The sequence below is a fragment of the Harpegnathos saltator genome, unplaced genomic scaffold (genome assembly GCF_003227715.2).
Source record: "Harpegnathos saltator strain DR-91 unplaced genomic scaffold, Hsal_v8.6 scaffold103, whole genome shotgun sequence".
Classification (NCBI taxonomy): Eukaryota; Metazoa; Arthropoda; class Insecta; order Hymenoptera; family Formicidae; genus Harpegnathos; species Harpegnathos saltator.
This window is the reverse complement of record NW_020229877.1, coordinates 1,097,898-1,109,932: the sequence shown is the minus strand read 5'-3', so window position 1 is coordinate 1,109,932 and position 12,035 is coordinate 1,097,898. Positions and strand designations below refer to the sequence as shown.

The 12,035-nt window shown below is 37.5% G+C and overlaps 1 protein-coding gene across 1 annotated transcript in view; it reads right to left on the bottom strand.

The window, feature by feature from the left end:
• Positions 1–5,246: 5,246 nt before the first annotated feature.
• LOC105184052 (tubulin alpha chain) overlaps positions 5,247–12,035 on the bottom strand; it is a 13,876-nt gene continuing 7,087 nt past the window's right edge. Inside the window, exons 2-4 of the mRNA XM_025299369.1 lie at positions 11,167–11,416; positions 10,615–10,767; positions 5,247–5,871 (exon numbers count right to left, since the gene is read on the bottom strand). Of these exons, the coding sequence (XP_025155154.1) occupies positions 5,614–5,871; positions 10,615–10,767; positions 11,167–11,416 (661 nt within the window). The 3' untranslated portion in view covers positions 5,247–5,613. The remainder of the gene's footprint in view (positions 5,872–10,614; positions 10,768–11,166; positions 11,417–12,035) is intronic.

The window sequence follows — 12,035 nt, the reverse complement described above, 5'->3', positions numbered from 1 at the left end:
TCTTGTTTTACGTTGTTCCATTCTTTTTACAAAACGTTGCAAAGTGCTGCTAACGTTTGAGTATTATGTTTTCTTATTCTTCGTTTCAGCATGCCGCCCATAAATGCTCCATAGAATTCATATCAGACTCGTAACATTTTCTTCAAAACGGCATGACTTGATCAAAAAAGGTCGTAGAAAAATTATTAAAATATGGATTTATTAGGAAATAAATGAACTTTAAACCTCATAAATTTTTGTATCAGAGAACCAATGCCCCTGAACAGTGCAACAGTTAAAAAACAAATTTTTTTTTCCATTAATTGAAGTCTATCTTTAACATCCGCCATTTTGTAAAACATTTATTATAATTCACTTTTAGGTTTTTGGTTGATAATAAGAAATGTCCGAGCTTTAATTTGAGCCTTGTTTTATATCAATATGATGATTTTTGGCTTAGTTATCGTTGTTGAGATATATGCAGAAAACTGTGCTAAAATTTAGTGGCCCGTTTATTTTTTGCGGGTGAATATATATATATTTCTTTTTACGCATAAAAGCGACTCGCCGTGACATTGACGGAAAGTTTGCGCAGTGTCGTCGCGCTGGCTGTTATGAATCAATTGGGACGTCAATCGTCTCGAGTGGAGATTGCAAAAATCATAGTGACGTCAGATAAGAGTGCACAGCCGGAGCTCACGTGAAACTCTCGTGCTATCATAAACAAAGAACGGCATTAGAACGATCGTGATACGTGATCGCTAATTCCGATAAGAAATGCGTACATTGCATCGTATAACGCCAACCAGCGGAGGCGAAGTCCGGAGTCCCATGCGACAGTTCTATGCGACTTCTCGCCAAACACATCGACGTTTGCCAAACGCTCTCAAAGCGTAGAACGCACCGTGAATCTCACGGATTAACAATAAAGTCAATTTAAAGTAGGGGAAAAACGTGTTTTCGATTGTAATTATTAATTTCTTCTGAATAACAGATTACGAACTTGTTTACGTGACTCACGCTCGGAGATTCTTCAAAATCTTGAGTATTTTCGGAAAGCAAGGTATCGCGACATATTTATCTGACGACCCCCTTATGTTCACGGTATCGACAACTTAATTTTGGTCGGTGAGATAATCACTAGACAGATGATTGAGTCGAGTACACGTTTTGTTTTGGGAAACGTCAAGTCGCAATATGATACTCAGATACGATCTTTAGATATAACGATCGCTTATGTTACTTTCCATTCAGTTTGATACGTCTGTATTAAGGATGAAATATTTCCACTTAATACTCGACGCGATTACCAATCTTAATCGCAGGAGACCTATACTTGAAGCGCCTCTTCAAATCAAGAACGGCACCGAAATTCAAAAAGTCGACACATGTATTAGGAGGTTGAATTAATTCTGGTCTTATGTTGTCAACTTTTTTATCTTCATTTTAAAGAAATGGTTAAATTTACATCAATCAAAATATTTTCCGTCGTTAGCAGTATTAACTTTTTTGCCATCTTTCTGGCAACACGGCGATTCCACGATGATAGAACGATCCGTCTTTCGAAGTAATCCAATCAGACATCCATTTTTGCAGATCCTCGTAATTATTGAAGTGTATATCTGCCAAAGCGTATTGCATCGATCGGAATAGATGGTAATCAGATAGTGCTACGTCTGGAGAATACATTGGATGCAAAAGAATTCGAGCTCTAACAATGTTTATTTAACGATTAAAGCAATATGTGGACGAACATCTTATCGTGCAAAAGAATCACTTTGCGTCTATTGCTGGCTATCGTTGGCTTTTTTTGTATCAATTCATCATTCAATTTGTTCAATTGTTGCTGGTATCGCTCCCCCGTAACTGTTTCATTCGGTTTTGGAAGCTCATAGTACACCACATCTTCCATATCACCAAATACAGAGCATTGCTCTGTGATCGTGAATGTTCCGTTTTGATGTCGATGTTAATGGTTGTCTTGGATCAAACCATGATCTTTTTCGCTCTGGATTATCAAAATAAATCCACTTTTCATCTCCAGTTATAATTTGTCACAAAAAACTCTTTTTTTCTATCTGGCAAGCAAAGACACAGCGATATTCAAACCAATTTACAATGGTATTTTCACTCAATTCATGTGGGACCCATTTGCCTTCCTTTTGAATTTTTCCCATAGCATGTAAGAGTTTAGAAATTGTTAATTTATCGACGTTGAGTTATTCAGCCAATTGTTTTTCTGTTCGAGCGGTGTTTTCATTCAATAGTGCTTACAATTCAGAATTTTCGAATTTTTTTACTTGACCAGTACGTTCTTTGTCACACAAATTGAAATCACCACTTTTGAATCGTTGAAACCAAAAGGACCCTGCACATTTCCTTATGTAAATTGGATTTTGGTGGAATTGACTGAATATTTGATATGTTGTAGATTTTATCTCTCTGATAAAAAGTTCCCATAGGCACAACCCCCAATAATTGACCATTTGACTTCTACGAGGCGTCAAATGTTAAAAGTGTCTAATATCACAATTTCTTATTTTCAACGAGTAAGATGTATTCCTACTTTGATTTACATCTAAAAACTTTTTTCTGTATATATTTAGAAATAAAAATAAAAAGCTAAAAGATGACATTGACTCGAAGATGATGACTTGATTTCAGAGATTTCAGTGATACTTTCATTTTCAATGTGAAACACGTGTTTCAATGTATAATACATTGACAACTAAGTGTATCATTTGATTATGTTTTGCTTTCTGTTGAGAGCACAAAGCATAACTTTTTTAATTAAACTATTAGGTGTACAAATGAATAATTCAATTTTTTCAGCTACATTCAAGGTTTATTTTAAAAGAAAGTAAATTAAATTGTTCAATCAAAGTATTCGCCGTTGCTTTCTATAACTTTAAGCTGTCTTTCAGGCAGCTGATGAATTCTATCTCGGAAAAATGTTACGTCTTTGGACACGATAAAGTCGTCAAGCCATTTTCGGATCTCATCTACTGATTGGAAGTGCATATCGGACAAGGCGTGTTGCATCGACCGGAACAAGTGATAATTGGATGGAGCAATATCTGGTGAAACTGCCGGGTGCTGCAAGACGTCCCAGCCAAGACTCATTATGGTGTCTTTTATATTGGAAGCAATGTGTGGCCTGGCGTTGTCATGCAACAATTTCACTGGACATTCTCCTTTGCCAGTATATACGGGCGTTTTAGTTCCAATTCTTGACTCAAGCAGATTAATTGACGTTTGGTAGCAGTCCGCAGTAACTGTTCCACCCGGTTCCAACAACTCATGATAAAGCACGCCCTTGATATCCTACCAAATGCAGAGAAGAACCTTCTTTCCGAAGCAATTGGGTTTTGCGACCCAATTGCTTCGGAAAGACCCAATTTTGATGATTCGCCGGGATTTACCCATGACTTTCTGCGTTTCGGATTGTCATAGAGTATCCATTTCTCATCACCCGTAACGATTTTCCACAAGAAAGTTGCTTTCGACGCTGCTTATTGAGAAGAGAAAGACACGCTGCCACTCGTTGATTTTTGTTGGTTTCAGTGAGTTCATGCGGAACCAATTTTCCTTCTTTCTGGATCTTTCCTATCTCATGTAGGCGTTTGGAAATCATTTACTGCGTTACTCCCAACTGTTCTGCAAGCTCTTTTTATGTTTGTGCCGAATTCTCAGCGAGCAATTGTTCCAAATCATCATTATCGCACTTCGGAGGGCCTCCAGGGCGTTGTTTGTCGATTAGACTGAAATTATCGCTTTTAAACCGCTTAAATCAAAATGCGCATACATCGTACGATACAACACCTTCGCCGAGAAAGGAACAAATCGATTCGCACGCTTTTGCAGCATTTTTTCCTTGTTGGAATTCGTAAAGAATACAGTGTCGGATATGCACCTTATCTGTTGCCATTTTCGACTGTACTGAACTGAATACTTTTGAAGGTTATGTTGGACCTTTCGCCAAACTATATGTTCTTTTGAATAGCTATATGTCAACATTTGATCTGTTCTTTTCTTCTGCACCGCTGCACTGGTGCAATAAGTTAAAGTGAGACAAATATATGCTTGTCTCACTCGAACTTATTGCATTAGTGCAGCGGTGCAGAGGAAAAGAACAGACCTATTGCATAATCACAAAAGAGCGGGAAAATCTATTCAACTTAAAATTGATTTCATAACTGCTTAAAATAATTTGGATTATTCATTTGTACACCTAATATATTTTAAAGCGTAACAATTCAGAATATTTTTGGTTCATTTACAATTAAGACACAAGCGTGCATCATCCATCAAATTAACTTGCCTATCAGCTTCTTCGCACCTTCTTATAGCGATTTCTCGTTTTATCGCATTATCGTTATTATTTAATCGAGCTAACTGATTTGGACGAAAAGTTCGATCACAAACAAAACAAAGCATTTGATCTCTATTTGCCATTTTAGTCAATACTAAATATTTAATATAGAGGAAATGCAGGTATTGTGCAATAGTGGGGTAATGTGAATTTTTCTAGTCTGTCAAGTATCGCATCCGAACGAATAGCAGTGGAATTATTAGCTGCTGGACATTACATGTGATTAAAAAGTGAATTTTTAATGAATCAAAAATATTCTGAATTGTTGCGCTTTAAAATATAGTTTAATTAAAAAAGTTATGCTTTGTGCTCTCAACAGAAAGCGAAACATAATCTGTCAATATATTATACATTGGAACACGTGTTTCATATAGAAAATGAAAATATCATTGAAATCTCTGAAATCAAGTCTTCATCTTCAAGTCAATGTCACCTTTTAGCTTTTTATTTTTATTTCTAAATATACACAGAAAAAAGTTTTTAAATGTAAATCAAAGTAGGAATACATCTTACTCGTTGAAAATAAGAAATTGTGACATTAGACACTTTTAACATTTGACGCCTCGTAGAAGTCAAATGGTCAATTATTGGGGGTTATGCCTATGGGAACTTTTTATCAGAGAGATAAAATCTACAACATATCAAATATTCAGTCAATTCCACCGAAATCCAATTTACATAAGGAATTGTGCGGGGTCCTTTATAATTGGAATACGATGGAGTTTGATCACCATATATTCTAACAAGCATTTCATAAGCTTCAGTTGCAGATTTTTCAAATAAACAAAAAAAGTAATGAATGTTGAAACTTCAATTTTGTACGATTCATTTTAAATGCGTATAAACAATGAAATTATCAGTAACAATAGCGCGCAAACTGTCATATGTCATAGAGAAATGTCAAATCTTTCAGTGTTGCTAGATTTCAACATTCATACTAACTATTAACTTGCTACTAAAACCATCTATTGCTAAGGATTAGGACTAATTTAACTTCCTAATATTTCTATCTAATACTCGGCGCGATTACCGATCTTGATCGCGGGAGACTTATACTTGAAACGCTTCTATAAATCAAGAACGGCAACGAAATTCAAAAAGTCGACGCATGCAGTTTGTTATTATCGCTGCGCTCGTTGTGCAAAAATATTTGTTGAAAAATTATTTCCACTCTTCTCTTAACCGAGACACTGATTTATAAGCACTTCTATATCAAGAAATGTGACACTGGACTGAAAAAAGTATACATATATGCATGATGTTTATTTCTCTACTTCAACATAGTCTTGCACCAGAGTGCTTATGTCATCTCGGGCATCTTCGAAAACACTCTCCTCCATACCTTCAGCTAGATAATGATGGAAGAAGGCTCTCCTCTTGCACATCGAATTGTACTTACGTACGAGTCTCGACCAAATATGTTGAATAGCTGTATTGTTACTTAACGCTGTGACAGTTCGTTTTGACTTTGCTAAATCGCCGCCAGGAACTGTGACAGCCGGTTGGAAATTGATTCCTACCTAAAAAAAGAAGAAAAAGAAAACGAAAATTTTTTTCCTCTAATCCACCAGCATGATGACACGGCGCTTAAAATTATTGTAAATTAACATATTGACTGCTACAGTGTTTGATCGATATTACAATATTGCAGCGTCTAATTAATTTACATATATAAAACATAACCTGCTGCGAATAACAAATTAAATATACAGCCAATAAAGAGTCGATAAAACGAAGGAGAAAGTTACCTGTATTCGACTATTTTTCAATATTTTTTCATAATTTGCAAATACTTAATGATAAAAATAGGATAAAAACAATTAGAAGTTATTCTCGATTTATTTATGACATTGTATAATTTTTTTGAAATTTTTTATACCTTTTGTAGATACGTCTTTTTTAAAACGTCTGCTAGTAGTGCAATGTTGACAAAGTTGTTTAAATTGTACCAAGGAATTTCTCAAATAATATGTTTCCTTTATCGTATCGATGTAATTAATTTAGAAACCATGAGGGCGCAAAAATAAAATACAAATAATTTAGATAAATACGTATTTAATTGAAATCACAATTTGAATAAAAAATTAAACAAAATACTTTTTAACCTAAAGAATAAATAATAAAACTAAATAATAAAATTACCAAAAAAATATTTTATTTTTAGAAACTAATTAAGAAATTAATCAAAAATATAGTTTATATGTCCTCTTCAAAAAAGTGCGTGTTATCGAGAATGGATTTCTTATCAAAGTGTTGAAGCCCCTTTTCCGCGATGTTGATTGGCCGTCTCGACTACCTCGATCGTCTCGATCGGTCACGGCTGTATTCGTGTAACTCGCAGCTGTCATCGCGGCGAATGACAGTTGAATGACAGTTTGTACGAAAAGAGTTATAATGGGGTTATATCAGGTTAACAATTTTATAACATAAAATAATAAGCTATATTTTTTTTCTCCTTTTTCGGGTAATGGTAATAAATATAACGAAAGAGAGAGAGAGAGAGAGAGAGGGGGGGAGAGCGAGCGAGCGAGCGAGCGAGCGAGAGAGAGAGAGAGAGAGAGAGAGAGAGAGAGAGAGAGAGAGAGAGAGAGAGAGAGAGAGAGAGAGAGAGAGAGTGAGGGAGAGGGAGAGGAGGACGGAGAGGGAGGGGGAGGGAGAGGGAGAGGGGGGAGAGGGAGAGAGAGAGAGAGAAGGAGAGGGAGAGGGAGAGAGAGAGAGGAGTGTAAGAGAGAGATTGTGCGAGTGTGACAGAGAGAGTGAGAGAGTGTTTAAGAGAGTGAGAGAGTGTTTAAGAGAATGAGAGAGGGAGAAGAGAGAGTGCGAGGGAGGAAGAGTGTGAGAGAGGAGAGTGTGAAAGAAATAGAGTGTGAGAGAGGGAGAGAGTGAGAGAGTTTGAGAAAGAGAGAGAGTACGAGAGACAAATTTTGTGAGAGATAGTGTGTGAGAGAAAGAATGTGGGAGAGTGTGAGAGATAAAGAGTGCGACAAAGAGAGAGTGTGAGAGAGGGAGAGTGTGAGTGAAAGAGAGTATATAAAAGAGAGGAGAATGTGAGAGGAGAGTGTGAGGGAGAGGGTGAGACAGAGTATGAGAGAGTGAAAGTGTGAGAGAGGGTGTGTGAGAGAAAGAATGTGTGAGAGTGGGAGTGAGAGAAAGACAAAGAGAAAAGGACATAAAGAGAGAGGGAGTGGGAGGGGGAGAGAGAGGAAATTATGAGGAAGAAGTATGTGAGAGAGAGGGGAGTGTGAGAGAGAGTGTGAGAGGGAAAGAGATAGAGAGGTGGGAGGATTGAGTGTGAGAGAGAGAGTGAAAGAGAGAATGTGAGAGAGAGATTATATGAGAGAAAGTGTGTGAGAGAGAGAGAGAGAGAGAGAGAGAGAGATAAAGAGTGAGAGAGGGGATGCGAAAGAGAGAGAGAATCTGAGAGAGAGAGAGAGGGGGGAGAGAGAGAGTGTGTGTGTGAGTGAGGGAGAGTGTAAGGGAGAGGAGAGTGTGAGAGAGGAGAGTGTGAGGGAGGGAATGAGAGAGAGTGTGTGAAGGTATGAAAGAGGGAGTGTGAGAAAGGGAGTGTGTGAGTGGGAGAATGAGAGAAAAAGAAAGGCAGAGAGAGAGAGAGAGAGAGAGAGAGAGAGAGAGAGAGAGAGAGAGAGAGAGAGAGAGAGAGGAAAGGGAGGCAGCAGAGAGGGGGAGAGAGAGAAAAAGGGGAGAGTGTGAGAATGTGTGAAAGGGAGAGGGGGAGAAAGAAAGAGAAAAGGTGTGAGAGAGAGCATGTGGCAGAGAGAGAGCGTATGAGAGGGAGAGACAGCGTGCGAGAAGGAGAGTATGTGAATGTGTGAGAGAGAGTGTGTGAGTGTGTGAAAGGGAGAGAGTGTGAAGGAGTGATTGAGAGAGAAAGAGAGAGTGTGTGAGAGAGCGAGTATGAGAAAGAGATCGTGTGAGAGAGAGAGAAAGTGTGAGGGAGAGAGGAGTGTGTAAAAGAAAGGAGAGTGTGAGGGAAGGAGTGAGAGAGAGTGTGTACGAGAGAGAGAGAGAGAGAGGAGAGAGAGAGAGAGAGAGAGGAGAGAGAGAGAGAGAGAGAGAGAGAGAGAGAGAGAGAGAGAGAGAGAGAGAGAGAGAGAGAGAGAGAGAGAGAGAGTGTGTGTGTGTGTGTGAGAGTATGAGAGAGGGAGTGAGAGAGAGAGTGTGAGAGAGAGAGAGTGTGTGAGAGAGTGTGAAAGAAACAGAAAAACAGAGTGAGAGGGGGAGAGAGAGAGAGGAGGGTGTGAGAGAGAGAGAGTGTGAGGAAGATGGGGAGAGAGAGAGGGGGGGAGAGAGAGAGAGAGAGTGAGAGAAGGAGAGAGAACTTAAGATGGTCTTGAATAGAAATTCTAAACGTCGGAATTTTCATTGGTTATACGGTTATGCGTTACTATGCAGAAAATATATGTCATGGAATTTCAAAATATATGCACCTGATACATCGTATGTTGGAGTCGGATAATATCGAACTTATATTATATTCCAGGTTTTATTTTTTATTTATAATATTTATTCTAAGCTTTAATATAAATATGCTAAAATGGCGCGCGCGTAGCACGCGCTTGTAGTGTTCTAGTAAAACTAAAAAGAATATTTTTAATAAAAAATAAGTATTAAAATTACTTATTAAAATAATTATTACAATAATATTCATTTTAATATAAAGTTTATTTTATATGAAAATTGACTTTTTCTATTCATAAAATCATTCTTTGACCACATAGCTAAAAATTGCAAAATTTATCTATTACATCCTCAAAATCAAAATTACAAAAATAAAATATTTTTGTTTTTAAAAACTTAATTAAGAAATAAACAACCATTGAACAAGAATTTGTTATTTAATTAAAACAAAATATATATATATAAGTAACACAAAAGAAAAAAATAAACTACTTTCTACGGATTTTAAAAATAGTAGTCACAGATGTAGTTTTCCTTGAAAATTTCTAAATTGTACCGGTACAATGTAAGCAATCAGTAGGTGGTATGATTTAAGACGTTGTGTTTTTCAAATTATGGCAGTAAAGTATATACAGAGTAAGATTATGTCCAAACTGTGCCATGCAAATATGTTAATTTTAATGTAGCATAAAAATGACAAACAGCTTTAATACGCCTTTTGAAACTTTCTAAATGCTTTATGCAAAAGCGGGTAAAATTCTTAAAACCAAAAATATTTTGTTTTCGTATTTTAAACTAGGCGTTTTCGTGCAAAAGCACTTACTTCCCTCTATTAACTTTATGGCGATAGATGAACCTTTAATGAACTATAAAGGCCATCACACATAGAAAAATTTTAACCGTAACCGTAAGGTTGTAAGAAAACTGACCAATCACAGTCGATTATTATAATGTCACAAGAGAAAGGATCGACTGTGATTGGTCAGTTTTCTTACAACCTTACGGTTACGGTTAAAATTTTTCTACGTGTGATGGCCTTAATATGCAGATAGTGATAAGCTTTCGAATTCTATGAAATATAAGGATGGTAAACTTTGGAAACCGATATAACATCGGCGACTTTCCTTTATACAGGATGTCCGGGATCTTTTGGAAACGAAAAAATTGTGCAGGTTAATCAGGTCAAACTGAGAAAAAAAGTCGTGTACCGTTTTGCAAAATTCATAGCAATTATTAAGTTATTAATGTTTGAAAATTACCACATTTAAAGGATTTTTTAATTGATAGCTTAAAAATTTGCATACTTATTTGCAAAATGGTAAAGGACATTTTTATTCAGAATGATCTAATCTATAATTATTGACGGCTATTGATAGATATGAGTATATTGAACTTTGAATCCTGAATCTTGAACCTGTCGCTAGGTACGATAGGCGTCATGTAATTGTAGATTAGGTCATTTTAAAGAAAAAGGTCCTTTACCATCTTGCAAATAATTAAAAGAGCTTCTAGACGCAGTCCATTCATTAATAACTACTGCGATTTTTGCAAAATGGTACTTGACTTTCCTTCTCAGTTTAATCTAATCTTCACAATTTTTCGTTTTCAAAAGATCCCGGACACTCTGTATGTAGCGATTTATTTACAGCATCTCTCTGGTCATTCCAGTGAAAGAATCAACGAAAGTCAATCAACGTGGCAGTCAACATATAAAATCTCAATACATTTCCTTGAGTTTCTTCTATATAGGTCTATACAAGATATCGTTGAAATCGGCAAATGTGTAATTGCCTTGCGCCTTGCCAAATTGTGGTCCACATACGTTTTATCCGCAATATATATACCTTGAAAGAAGTCGGGCTCCAATCGACAAACCGTATAGATCGCATGCCCTTTAAAGACCTGATCGCGTTGCTAACATCATTAGGATTCACGTCTCCACGATAAAGCAGACAACAGCTCATATATGCTCCGATGCGGGGATCGCATTTTACCATCTACACCGGTAAAGCAATTCCGTACGTATAAATAAATGTTCTATTATAAGAACAGGTAAAAGAATAAGGGCTAAATGGAAAACTCGGTTGCAGGAACAGAACAATTTTTGAAGAAGGTTTCTAATTAATAATAATTATCCTCAGTTAGTTCAACCGAGTTTTGAAGTAATCGAATGCTCAGGTGAATGTCTTGTCCGATCACGGTAACAAGATATCGTTTCTGAGTCACGTTCTCGTCTAATCCTTATTAATTAGATGAACCGAAGCTCATTTCCCGTCTATGTGTTTAACAATCGAGTATTAGCACTTTTATACATTTTTTTTCTCTCATTTAAATCCGCAGAAGCGTCTAGAGATCGAATCGCGAATTGAGTCGATAGCAACATCGAGTCGAGTTACTTGATTAGCAGGCTCGAAACATTCGAACGTAATTTGCTGGACCGACATGTTCGTGTGCATCGCTTTCCTGTGAGTGATCATTGGCGCATAGGCCATTAACAGGAAATGTATTCTCGGGTATGGCACGAGATTTGTTTGCAATTCTTCCAAGCTGGTGTTCACGTCACCCCTGAATCTCATTGACGTGGTGATGTTAGATACGACTTGGGCCTGCAGGCGGTTGAGATTCGTATACGTTGGATCTTCGAAGCTTCACCAGTGCGCGCAGGGGTTGCACTACTCGCGCGCGTACGCTCGTGCTCCTGAATTCGGAGGAGACGAACTTGCCGAGATGACACGCGCGTTCGTCCCGACTTCCGAGACGTCCTGACGTGTGTCGTCCGTGACATCCCGAGTCTGAAGTCAGCGAGTTCCGAGGATTCTCGGGTCTGACCGACTGACCTGGACCTGGAGCCGAAGTTCTCGCGCAGCGAAGACTTCGCGAGCTGGGTCGGAAATTAACGTAATTATTAAGGACAGGGATTTTTTAATCGAAGGATCAGTCCGTTTTTGTTTCTTGCGGAAATAATAATAAAAATAATAGTAATAATAAATGCGAAATTATATCGAGGGTGATTTTATTTAATAAAGAAGAAGCGTCGCGCGAAGCGATGGAAAGCTCCATTCGTAGGTAAGTGTCTTCAAGACGTTTATGAAACATTTAGACGGCATGTGCCGTTGAGTACCTAACTCATGCGAAATGCAGCCATTCCAAATAAAAATCAACAAAGTTGACGAGCGAGCGATTATTTATTAAATGACCGACGCGCACGATATTGCGTCTTTTGACGAGGTCGCCGCTACGCGACCTACGCACCGGATACGTACTC